The 13,318-nt window shown below is 49.3% G+C and overlaps 1 protein-coding gene across 4 annotated transcripts in view; it reads right to left on the bottom strand.

Moving 5' to 3' along the window:
- The window catches only part of HERC2 (HECT and RLD domain containing E3 ubiquitin protein ligase 2), a 222,288-nt gene that overhangs the window by 78,690 nt on the left and 130,280 nt on the right, over positions 1-13,318 (bottom strand). For all 4 annotated transcript variants that reach the window (XM_040425137.1, XM_040425134.1, XM_040425136.1 and 1 more), the window contains exons 52-58: positions 7,694-7,833; positions 7,415-7,605; positions 7,193-7,298; positions 6,775-6,866; positions 6,512-6,687; positions 5,953-6,064; positions 5,299-5,380 (exon numbers count right to left, since the gene is read on the bottom strand). In XM_040425137.1, coding sequence (XP_040281071.1) covers positions 5,299-5,380; positions 5,953-6,064; positions 6,512-6,687; positions 6,775-6,866; positions 7,193-7,298; positions 7,415-7,605; positions 7,694-7,833 — 899 coding nt within the window. The remainder of the gene's footprint in view (positions 1-5,298; positions 5,381-5,952; positions 6,065-6,511; positions 6,688-6,774; positions 6,867-7,192; positions 7,299-7,414; positions 7,606-7,693; positions 7,834-13,318) is intronic.

Consider the following 13,318-nt stretch of genomic DNA (forward strand, 5'->3'; position numbering starts at 1 on the left):
CGTCCGGACGACCCCAACGGAGGCAAAGAGACTCGAAGACGTCGGGGTGCAGAGACCACTCGCCCGGGTCGATCGTCGTCCGGCTGAGGAAATCCGCCGCCCAATTGTCCACCCCCGGGATGTAAATGGCCGAAATGGCTGGAACATGAACTTCCGCCCAGCGAAGGATTAGAGACACCTCCCTCATCGCCGCCGCGCTGCGAGTGCCCCCCTGATGATTTATGTATGCCACAGCCGTGGCATTGTCCGATTGGACACGAACAGGGTGACCCTGAAGCAGCGAAGTCCAATGCCGGAGTGAGAAGAGAACCGCCCTCAGCTCCAGAACGTTGATCGGCAGTTTGGACTCCGATGGAGACCAAGTGCCTTGTACGGACCGAGGAGGAAACACCCCCCCCCCAACCCCGCAGACTGGCATCGGTGGTAATCACCAACCAAGTTATCGGCAGGAAGGACTTCCCTTGGAGAGGGGTCCGTAACCACCAGAGGAGAGAGGAGCGAACCTGGGGGGGGAGGGGAAAGTGCCGATCCAGACTCTCCTGGGACTTGTCCCATGCGGACAGAATGGCAGTCTGAAAGGTGCGGGAGTGATACTGCGCGTAGGGGATTGCTTCAAAACAGGACTCCATCTGTCCCAAGACCCGCATGCTGAACCGGAAGGAAGGATGGCGGTGGGTCAGAAGGCTCCGAACCGACCGATGAAGGAGCTGGCGCTTCTCTGACGGAAGCCGAACCTCTGCTGCATCTGTATCCAGCAGCATCCCCAGAAAGATCAGTTGCCTGGATGGAACAAGAGAGGATTTGGGAAGATTGATAATCCAACCGAACCGGCGTAAGGTTTGTAGCGAGAGGTCCACACTGGCGGATGTCAGTGACAGAGAGGGTGCCTTGATAAGGAGATCGTCCAAATATGGAAGAAGAAAAACTCCCCTGGAACGAAGTAAGGCGAGGACAGGGGCAAGGACCTTTGTGAAAACGCGAGGGGCCGTCGCCAGCTCGAACGGGAGAGCAACGAACTGGTAGTGGTCGGACCCCACTGCAAAGCGCAGAAAGCACTGATGACACCGAGCGATAGGAATATGAAGGTAGGCGTCCTGGATGTCGATAGAGGCCAGGAACTCCCCTTTTTCCAGAGAGGCCACCACCGACCTGAGAGACTCCATCCGGAATCGCTGAAGACGAAGGAAACGGTTTAACCGTTTTAGATCCAGAATGGGACGAACCGAGCCTTCTTTTTTGGGGACCACAAAAAGGTTCAAATAGAACCCCTTGAATCTTTCTTCCATGGGAATCGGAGCGATGACCCCTTTGTCCAGAAGGGTGCGAGTGGCAGTAAAGAAATCGGCCGCTCCTTGGGGATCCCGGGAGCGAAAGAACCGAACTGGGGGGAGGGACGCAAACTCTAGTTTGTACCCGGAAGACACAACTTCGAGAGCCCAGGCGTCGGAGACGTGCGCCTGCCAGAAGTCCCTGAACAGGAGGAGACGTCCCCCCACCCGGATGGGTGGGGGCGCACCTTCAGGTAGTGTTCTGCTTGGTCGCGGGAGGGCGAGCAGCCTGTGACTTGCGCCAGGAGGGCTGGGTCCGAAAAAAAGGTTTCTTACGTCTGTCCTGGACAGAGTTAGGGGATGGACCTGAAGAGGTGCGAGGTGCGGGAGCCCTGCGGGAAGACCTGAAGCGAGAAAAGGTGGGACGGCCTCGAGTGGTGCTCCTAGTCCTAGATTGAGGAAGATGCGTACTCTTCCCCCCCGTGGCTTCGGATATGATTTCATCCAAGCGGGTCCCGAACAATCGAGAACCAGTAAAGGGAAGGCCAGTAAGAGACCGCTTTGACGTGGAGTCCGCCGTCCAAACCTTTAACCAAAGCTCCCTCCTAGCCGAAACGGCCAGGGCACACGAACGGGCTATGAGAGCTCCCGCATCCAGGGATGCCTCACAGACGAATTTGCCGGCTTGAACGATAAGTTGGGCTAGAGCACGGAGGTCCTGAATAGGGACGTCGGATTCAAGCTCCTGATCCAGCTGAGAAGCCCACTCTGAAACCGCTTTTCCAGCCCAAGCGGAAGCAAAGACCGGCAGGAGGGCGGAACCGGAGGCTGCAAAGATACCTTTGGTAATGGCCTCTATACGGCGATCCTCAGTGGATTGTAAGGAAGAGGCATCAGCAACGGGAATAGCCGTGCTTTTGGCCAAACGGGCCACCGGGGGGTCGACTTTGGGTGGTGACGCCCAGTTTGTAATGCAATCCGCCGGAAATGGATAACAGATATCCAACTTCTTAGGCGGGGTAAAACGGGCATCAGGACGGGCCCAGGCCTTGGAAACCACCGACGAGAAGTCAGCGTGGAGGGGAAAAACCGCAGACGTCTGTTTTTGGCGAAAAAAGGAAACACAGTTTCTTTCAGAATTAGGAGGATCATCGTGAATCTTAAAGGTATCACGAATATTGTTAATAAGATGGCCCACAGCAGAAGCCAGTTTTGAAGGCAAGGCCGAGTCCATATCACAATCTGAATCAACTAGTTCCCCTTCAAAGGGCATATCCTGTATTGAGGAAGGGCCCGACTGAGAGCGCACCCTTGGGGGTGATACTGAAGCATCCGAGGATGATAGGCGCTCCGCCCTGGACCGCTTCTGGGGTTGACGGGCTCTGGAGGTGTCGCCTGGAGAGAGGGACTCAGACGGGTCAGCTAAGATAGCGGACCCGGAGGGCCCAGCAGGGGAAATATCCGGCTGCGATAAGGGCAATACCTCGGCAAGGCGGCCCACAACGTTAGAGAGACTGACCACAGCCTGGGAAAGGGATCTAGCCCAGTCAGGGGGATCCAATAGGCCAGGGGGTGACACAACAGATGGCGGACCCTGTAATGGGGCTTTGCAAGCCGAGCAATGCGGGTCAGGCTGCCCTTGAGGAAGGGGCGCCTTACATGCGGTGCAGGTATGATACCAAGGACCAGCCGGCGCTGAGGGGTCAGACATGTTGGCTGAAGTAAATAAAAATGCGTCCAGGCCAGAGGGCTGCAGTGCTATAAGGGGTAAACAGTCCTACCAGGTCACAGTGGGAGCGGACGGCAACAGCAGCGACAACAGCAGCGGCAACACCTGAGGTAAAAACGATCCTCTTCCCCCTTCCTGAGAGCAGGCTGGCACGAAGAAGAGGCGGGGCCAGCGAAGAGCGGGAAGAAAGACGTCCGCCCCCCCGACTGAAGCCTAACATGCACTGGAGAAGCGGAACGAAGCTCCGCCCCCCGCTGGAACTTTCGCGATTCAAACAAATATGCCGCCGAAGAGAATATTTTCCCCCCGTCCACCTCCATATAAACCGGAGGCGAACGACACACCGGTAGCCGGCAAGAGAAGTCAGCCGGCAGCTGAACATAGCGGCAGCACTGGCCGAGATAACAAAAGGCGGCCCCACATGGCCGCCGCACCTGAGGTAAATCTTGCGCAGTAAACCCTCCCCCACGAGCACCGCTCCGCTCTGCTCCACACACAAAGGGGGGAAGCCGACAGGAAGCCTTGTAAAGGTGACAAGGCTAGGCAGAGGGGACAGCAGAAGTTAGAGCCCTAACAAGGGGGGGGAGGGGGGGGGGTTGGAACGGCTGCATAGCCACCTCACCAGTCGACGTTTTCACCCTCAGTCCATCCAGCAGGGACGCCCCTTCAGCCACTGGCACCGAAGTGGCAGGAAGCTGGAGAGGGGCTTGCAGGCGGGCGACCCTTGTGCTGGCGGGATGCAGGGGAGCTGGGCTGCCCTGGTCCTCCTTTTCTTCTGTGGGGGAGGCAGCAGTGCGGATAGCCGGCACTGGCGCAGCTCAACCCCGGGAAAACAGAGAGGTCTTTGCGACTCTGTTGTCCCTGTTGAAAAAAGGAAAAAAAAAAATTGAAAATAATAAAAAGAGAAAAAATAAAATCTTTAGCAAAGACAGCTCTGCAGTGCAGAGAGTGTCTTGCCTCCTTGACACTAAGCAAAAAACTGGTAGTCTCTCGCTCCAGGCTGAGGGTATAGCTGCTGGAGGAGGGGCTTAACAGTCTTTCACTTAGTGTCACGCCTCCTATGGAGATGAGCTATACCCAAGGTTTCCTGTGTCCCCCAAGGAATTGGGCGAGAAACAAATTTTTTTACCAAAAGGTGTGCTTTTGGTGGGTTTTGAACCGTGGATGGCACTGTTATGGGGGCATCTGTGGATGGCACTGTTATGGGGGCATCTGTGGATGGCACTGTTATGGGGGCATCTGTGGATGGCACTGTTATGGGGGATCGTTGTGGGGGCATCTGTGGATGGCACTGTTATGGGGGATCATTGTGGGGGCATCTGTGGATGGCACTGTTATGGGGGCATCTGTGGATGACACATATATAGCATCTTATGTGTCATCCACAGATCCCCCATAACAGTGTCCCTGTGTAGTGAATGGGGGCCGGCATCTGGTTCTGTAATGGCAGCGGGGCCCGGTGCAGTCACTGTATTCTACTACACCGGGCCCCGCTCACTGTAGTATACGGTAATCATATCTAACTTGTGGGTATTGTTAAAGTATTCCAATCATCTTAAATCTAGTGCTGTACTACTTACTACTAACTTCTTGGCAGTCAGGAGGCCGGGCGGGCGCTCGTAGCGTAGCTCACTACGCTCACTGCACCTGCACCGCCTGCTTCATTCATAAAGTGGGCGGCGCAGGCACAGTGAGCTACACTACGAGCACCCCCCCTGGCCTCCTGACTGCCAAGAAGTTAGTTGTAATTGTATACTACAGTGAGCGGGGCCCGGTGTAGTAGAATACAGTGACTGCACCGGGCCCCGCTGCCATTACAGAAACAGATGCCGGCCCCCAGCCCCTTCTCCCTCTCAGCATATTCACCGGACGGTCGCAGCATTCGCCCCATAAGACGCACTGCTATTTTTCCCCCACATTTGGAGGGGGGGGGGAAGTGTGTCTTATAGGGCGAAAAATATGGTATGCGTAAGAGCCCCGAATAGAGGTTTGTCTCAGCAACCAGATGTTAATTTTCATTTTCCACATTTGGGCAAATTTTTTGTATAATTTAGAAAGTTATTAAATAAAGGTTACGTTTTAAAAAATTTTATAGGGAGTGGGTCCCCAGTGGGACTTTTTTGGTCATTTTGACCATTGTGTTTGACTAAACTAACCCTTGTGCCTCCTAATATAGGCGTATTTTAGTATAATAAACGACCCCCATAGTTTCTTGCAGCATACCTTTAAGGAATCAAAGCTTATATTCTGGCGATAAAAAAGGAACACTAAGGATATGCTAAATTAGAATATGTTAACTACCAGCAAAAAGACTTTTGGATCCACCGGCAACTTGCACAACATTGAGAGCAGATAATGTCTCGGAAAATGAAGGTACTTTGATCTGCAGAAAAAAAAAAAGCATTACACTGAATTATTGGCGCCACGGAATTTTAAAGATGGGGGGAAAAGTATAATTATCAAATACCATCATTGTATTAATTCTGTAAACCCTAACATTACAATTAAAAAAACTGAAGTCTTAATAGTCAGTGTATAATGTACAATTGTATAATTGTTTTAAATAGTGACATGGAAAATTCCTATGAAATGTGTTTAAAACAATTATTTAACATGTCAATGAACTTTCAAAAAAAACTTTTGATGCGTCATAGACATACCAAGGGTTTTGATCGGTGGGGGTCTGAGTGCTCACTAGAAAAAGAAGAGAGAAGTGCCAATAGCGCCCGCTCCTCCTCGCTGCTGGAGACGGCCACATAGTCGTTCCATTCAGCCCATCTCCTGCAGCGACAGCACTAGTCTCTAGTGATCTGTAGAGTCTCCGCAATCAGACCCCTGCTTTGACAAGTTTTTTTGAAAGTTCAGTGATACTTTAAACAATATATCATTTTCTGAAGACTCATTCCTTTAGAAGAACATGATCAGCTGCTGGTAAACTCTGAAGGAGAACTTTACCTTCGATCCTTTCAATCCTCCCAGCTGATCTTTGTCATTTAGGCCCCACACAAACACTTTTGTTCTAATAGTTGCTGCCGATTCTAAAGCAGCTGCTTTTTTTCGAACGAAACTGGGAAGAGGAAAAAATATTAAAAAAAATAAAGATAGTTTATCTGCACCCAGAAGAAAACAAATACAATCTGGTGTCCTCCTGTTCAGCCTACGTGTATGGTGGCCTTACAGGGAACACATGACATTGAACATGGTCCGATCTGCAGGAGGCATGTCAATGGAGCAGTGTAGAATAACATATAGTGATTTAGACTAATTTCTATTTTATCTCATTTAAATTCCTGCTCTTCCGAGTCCAGTGGGCGGCCTTATCAGCTTGGATAACCTACAAGTTCTACTGCACCTTTTATCATAAAGCTACATATCAATCTGCTCAGCTCCTCCTGCTCTAGGACATTGCCCGCTGACAAGACTGCATGTTCAATGTGACAGATTCCCATTAACATCACTTGGAATATAGTTGCAAAAATATGCAGCCACAGAGATCCAAAAAAAAGTCACAAACCTCCCGGTAGTGGCTTTATCATCATCCTCCTCCTCATTATCTGAAGCAAGAAATGGCACAGTTGCCAGGTCTTCATCCTCTGCCCGGATCTGCCCTATGACACTCAATTCATGGATCTTACAATCAATGCCCGAACTCCGACACTGTTTTATAGCAATTTCAATATATCTGTGAAACTTCAGAAAATAAAAAGTAACTCATTAGTGCATAACCTTATACAATAATTCCAACTTTAAACCAAATAGGCGGACATGGCCACTTACCTCTGTACAGTCACTGAGGAGCAATACACTCATGTCTGTAGGATTTATGTTTATGGTTTTTAACTCAATGAGGTTATTTAAGGAATTGCCACCTAAAATGACCAAAAAAATTGCACTTTATTGTCCCACTTACAAAAGGAACATTAAAGAGGTTGTTCCATTACATCAATTTATTTCCTCATCAACAGGATAGGGGATAATTGTCTGATCAGAGAGGGTCCAACCGGTGGGGCCCTCTGATTATGAGAAGAGAGGTTAGTGTTCTATGTCTGCCACTTCATTCAAATGCTGGAACACAGGTCCTAATCCCATGATTGTTGGTCAGACTTCCACTGATAAGACACTTCTCCCCAAACCTGTGGATAGGGGATAAGTTGCTGTAATTGGATAACCTCTTTAGAACATACAGATTGCTTACCTGACACCACAACCAGAGAAGGCATATAGCTACTGTCTGCAGGGTCCACGATCATCATCAGTCTGTGCACCAAAACATCCGGAAAGATCTCTAACCTGATCCAATGCTTTAAGGGGGGGAACGAAAAAAAAAAAAGAGAATAAAATAACTAAAAAACAGATGACCACAGGAGCAGTAGTCATAGCGTCAACATCTGTTTTTTACATCATCCATATAACTTGCCTTGCCCTGTGAGCCAGAAGACTGCCAGCACTGATCGCTACCATCAATAAGACGTGACGCCTGGTTTGCAGAGGAGGAGACGTTCAAATTTTTTACAATTCTTGACCAATCATCCAACAACATGCCCCTCTGACCACTGTGCCGCCGCTTCAACTGCTTGCCAGAGCGTCCGCAGAACACTGGAGACTGACCTGTTAATGCGGGGAGGAAAAAAAAAATATCAAGGTCTGGCCTTAATTATTCTACCCCACTTAGCGCCAAGCAGCTAGTTTTATGTACCTGGCTCATTTATTCTTCCGAACGTGTGCCTTGCGTTATGTTTTCGGTTTTTGAAACAAGTTTCACAGAAATCAAAGTCATCACAATTTCGGCATTTGAATCTAGGCCCATGAATAGGAAACATCTGGCATCCGTCACATCTGTGGACAAAAATACAGTAAACCCAAATTGCCTTTAACTATTTTCTCGTGTGTATAATTGGGGGAAACAGAAGACTATTGGTACAGCTGTTGCCACTAGGAGGCGACACTAAGCAAAGAAGAAGTGTTAGCTCCTCCTCTCAGCTATACCCCTCCTGCAGACACTGAGCCAATCCATTTTAGCTTAGTGTCCATCGGAGGCAGACATGTTTTCCTGCTGGTCTGCCAAAGCTTTTTTATTTTCAATTTTTCCTTTTTTATTTTTCAGGTCCGGGCAACAGGTGGGCTCTAATCACCTGTTTTCCCCACTCTTGAAGGTGGGAGACCAGTGGCTCCTCAAGCCCGCTGCTCGTTCCCCACCTCTGGAAGACAAGGAGGAACAGTGGATCTCAAATCCACTGTTACCCGCCAGCAACAGTGTCACCTTGTCTCCTACTTCTAGAAGTCCCCCCTGTTACCAGTGTAGACGCTCTCCCCACGGGGCAGCACACTGAGGAAGGTGACACTGCTGAAATCAGGGTGGGCAGAAAACGTCTAGGTAAGTATATTACCTACCCTTCCTTGCTGGCCCCCCTTTGCCTGGGAGCCCCCCTTCTCCTCCTTTTACTGGGTTCTAGGGGTTAATCTTCCCTGCTGGGTCTCCTTCCCCTTTGTGCTCTCGTGAACACGGGAAAATAGTTTTTTTCTTCAGAACCATGGCCCTGTTCCTGAAGCCAGTGGTTCACCGGCCCTCTGTCCCATCTCCCTCCCCCTCACCTTCCTCCAGGCCCTGCGGTGCATTTACAGCGGTCGCATGCCTCCAAGGCCACTGCTTCTCCTCTGGGCATTGGTACGCCCGTTACCGTCCTCCTCTGTTCGGGGGGCAAGATCCCCTCGACACTCCCGCTCCCTCCCTGCACCGCTCTCGCCTGTACGCGAGGCCCCGGCTCTGAGGCCTACTAGACCACATTCTTCTAGAGTGTTTGGGGGGCGGGGACTGTGCTCTCGGAGCGCGAAACTTTCGTGCCCATATCTTCGCTCCATCAACGGCTTACTGTGCTCCGCCCCCAACCTACTGTTTAACCCCTGCCTTGCTTTAGAGCTCCTGTGGCTGGGGAAAAAGTGATTCGTTATAACTCAGGAAAGGGTTAATAGAATTGGGGCTTAGTGCAATTTTAACAATTAACCCGTGGAGCTCTGGTCCTATTTTGGGCCTAGTTCCAATCGCCCTATGGCACTACAGTGAGGCCAGTGGCGCAATGGATAGGCGGTGTGCTTGCACTACCGTTAGCTACATACGCCCTGTAGCATTACCCTCCCTTCATAAGCAGAGTAGTTAAACTACCAGTATACGGGCATATACCACTGGACCCTGTCCGTCTGGTAGCATTGCCTCCTTCCATAGGCGGATTAATTGCACTTGCATTGGATGCTGTACCCCCTGTAGCATTACCCTTCTTCCATAGGCGGTGTACTTGCACTACCCCTGTATACGGTACAGCCTGTAGCATTACCCTTCTTCATAGACGGAGTACTTGCACTACCATTGGATGCTGTACAGCCTGTAGCATTACCCTCCTTCCATAGGCGGAGCACTTGCACTACCACTGTATAAGGTACAGCCGGTAACATTACCCTCCTTTTATAGGCAGAGTATTTGCACTTAGCACTGGATCCTATTCATTCTATATCATTACTCCCTTTTCATTGCAGGGTATTTGCACTTCCTATGGGATCCTATACATCCAGTAGCTTTGCCCTCTTTCCATAGGAGGAGTGTTTACATCACCACTGGATACTGTACAGTCTATAAGATTACTCTCCTTTTCATAGGCGGAGTATTAGCAATACCACGGGATGCTGTACATCCAGTACCATTACACGCCTTCCACAGGCAGAGTATTGGCACCACCCCAGGATCCTATACTTCCAGTAGCATTGCCCCCTTCCATAGTGGGTGCATTTACTCTTCCATGGGGTGCTGTACAGTCTGTAGCATTATCCTTATTTCATGGAAGTATTTTCACTACCACTGGATCCTTTTCAGACTGTCGCAATTACCCTCCTTCCTTAGGCTACTTTCACACTAGCGTTTTTACTGGATTCGGCAGGGTTCAGCAAAAACGCTTCCGTTACTGATAATACAACCATCTGCATCCGTTAAAACGGATCCGTCCCCATTGACTAGCATTGGGGCTCATGCCGGATCCATCTTGCTCCGCATCCCAGGCTGGATTGCAAACTACAACATGTTGAGGTTTGCTCTCCGGTATGGGAACGCAACAAAAAGGAACTTTTTTTTTTCGGTATTGAGGCCCTATGACGGATCTCAATCAATACCGGAAAACTAAAACGCTAGTGTGAAAGTAGCCTTAGGCAGAGAAATTGCACTTCCACCTGATACCATATCTTTTGTCGCATAAACCCCCTCCGCAGGCGGAGTAATTGCACTAATACTGGATATCATCTGTCCTGTTGGTTTTCCCCCCTTCTATAGGTGGAGCAGGGCACTACAACTGCTTACTGTAGTTCCTGTAGCATTACCCTCCTTCCATCGTTGGAGTAGTTGCACAACCAGTAGTACTTGCACTACCAGTGGATACTGTACATCTTGTCGGGTTCCCCTCTTTCCATAGGTGGAGTAATTCCCCTACCTCTGGAAGCTTCCGCTCTATCGCATTATCCATCTTTCTTAGGTGGAGTGATTGCTTGCACATTGACTACCACGACTACTCTCACTTCTCTTGTCGCATTGCATCCCATTCCAGGGGTGGTCTTCTTGCTGGACACGGCTCCTACAATCGCCTTATCCCCCATCTTACGTGGTATTTTGGCACTACCACTGGATACTGTGACTACTTTAACACTATCCCCTTCCTCAGGTAGTCATTGCACGGATTGGTGTCGGGCGCCTGTGTGGCGGCCTCTGTCTTCCCAGGGTGTTGACCCATGACATACCTTTCCTCGTGCCCTGAGTCCCTGTGAGGAGCATTCTAATGTTGTTGCTGTTTCTTGGCACGCTCGGCCTCCACACTCCTTCAGTAGGTGAAACGTCTGCACTGGGTGCCAGTTTTCTTCCTTCTTAGGTGGAGTATACGCTAGCACCAATTCATGGTGACTACTGCTGTTTGACCTCATTTTCAGGTAGAGTCCCTCCTCTGGTGAGGCCACGGGTGCTGGTATGACCTCCCCCTATGAGGCAGTGTTGGGCTGGCCGTAGATTTTTGGGCTACTGTGGAGAGTGTTTGCGTTCCTTCTTCAAATGGCGACAGTTACGGTGTTCTGGCTACAGGACGCATTGTCAGTGGGCGCGGCACCGAGGGTTCTTGCCACAGCCCCTTCCTCCATATGGCGTATCGGCCCTAGCTTTTTGTGTGGTTTCTACAAAAGCATTTCTCCTTTTGGGGGTGGAACTTTCTCGCTAATTGCATCTGTGCTTGTGTCTACTTTTCCTTCTCCCACAGTTGGCACTGTGCTCCTGTTCTGCCATCACTGGGTGCGGTAGCTCCACTAAGCATAGTATGTATGGTGTTCCGGAGATGGGGGCTGAGAGGTCCACTTATTCCTTATAGCGCTGGTCAAATGCTTATACCGAGCCATGCTGCTGCAGGTGATGGGTTTGTTCACTCCTGGTGGGCATTAGTACGGTTTTCTATACATGGTATAACCTACCGATTTCCCTCGCCGGGTAGAGCGGTCGTACTGTCGTTATTGTCACCACTAATACTGGTTCTCTACTGAGCCGCATCAGCCTCTTACTTCTCCCCTTCTGCAGGGCGAGTAGTTGCACTTCCCCCAGATGCCGTTTCTGCCTGCTTGGCCAGTTTCCATAGCCATATGGCTTTTCTGCTGTGGAGTGCATGCGCGGTAGTATTGGTTCCTTTCCCAGTTTTTTTTCTGGGATTTTGTGGCGTTTGACGTCCACACTCCCTTCCTGGAACAATATTTCTACCATCTCTGGTTCCTGTCTGTCCGTTTTGTACATTCCTCTGATAGCCACATTCTCTTCTTCTTTGGGTGGAGAGGTTCAGCAGTGGCGGTCGTTAGTGTCTGATGGGTTTACACAACAGTCATGTTTTCAGACATCAACGTCGCTTCTACCTGTTCCCTTGGACTAGGTAATTTTTTTATTTTGTTTCAGGTTAGGTCTGCCAGTCCAGGCAGCCTTCCTCTGTGCTGTTCTTCTTCTGCCCAGCCAGGGCCTCTGTTTATTCAGCCGCTCTCTGGCTGACCTTCCTGGGAATGGCTTTTCCTACCCATTTTTTCAGGGTTTTTGGGTGTGCCCTTCCCCCGCAATTCTGTGCGGGGCCTTATGAAAGGTTTTGGATTCGTTCTGGTCTTGTTCCATCCCCATGGTACTGCTCTTTAACGTCCCATGGTCTTCTGTGTCCCCCAATGATACGAGCGAGAAAATAGGATTTTTTGTGCTTACCTGTAAAATCCTTTTCTCGCTGAGTTCATTGGGGGACACAGCTCCCACCCTGTAAGTACATTGCTGGCTCTCCTTGATGGGTCCTTCCGTTTCTTGGTTCTGACCCATCTCCGTCTTTCTTCCTTTTTATTGTTTTCTGTTGGCTTCTCCTACTGCTTTTGTATAAACGGATTAGCTCAGTGTCTGCAGGAGGGATATAGCTGAGGGGATGAGCTAACACTTTTTTGCTTAGTGTCATCTCCTAGTGGCAGCAGCTATACCCATGGTCTTCTGTGTCCCCCAATGAACTCAGCGAGAATAGGATTTTACAGGTAAGCACAAAAAAAATACTATTTTTATAACATCAATGCACCTAACCTCATAGTTACATATTACATAGTTCGTGCGGTTTCAAAAAAAATACAAACTATCAAGTTCAACCAAGGTATAGGTAAGAATGGGAATTTTATGAAAGAAGACTGAGACCCAGACATCTACACATTATTATAGGCATTTAAGGCTATGTAACCCTTTGGGTGCATTTATTTTTATTATTGCATTGTACTGATTTTGAGCCTCTTTCTCTGTGCAGCCTTGAGATTCTCTAATTGCAGGCTCTGTATTTTTACTCTTTCCCATCAGGCTGCTCAGCTACTTATCTCTGCTTTCTGACCTCCTAAACATTCATTATAGCTCAATTCCTATCTTACGGATAAGAATGTGACTTAAATGTGTGTTTATGACCTTTTATTAATTTAGAGATATGGTTTATTAGATGACGGCACAAAGTGAAAGAGAGATTCACACAGCTAGGCAATTTAGTTGTCTGCACCGATTTAACTCTTCCTTTGCAGATTCACTTGAAGCCTGATCTCCTCCCATATCCCCCCTTCTTCCTCCCTATCCTAAATTCCTACTCAAAGCCAAACAGTTCAATCTCAGCATTTAAATCTACTGGTGCTAACATGTTCATATTAAAAATCCATCCATCCATCCGGATGGGGCACACTCCTAACAATATAGATACTGGCCCATTATATACTGGAGTTGATAGTCATATAAAAGAAAAACGCTGTGGACTTAAAGCCTGCAACA

The sequence above is a fragment of the Bufo bufo genome, chromosome 3 (assembly GCF_905171765.1).
Source record: "Bufo bufo chromosome 3, aBufBuf1.1, whole genome shotgun sequence".
NCBI lineage: Eukaryota > Metazoa > Chordata > Amphibia > Anura > Bufonidae > Bufo > Bufo bufo.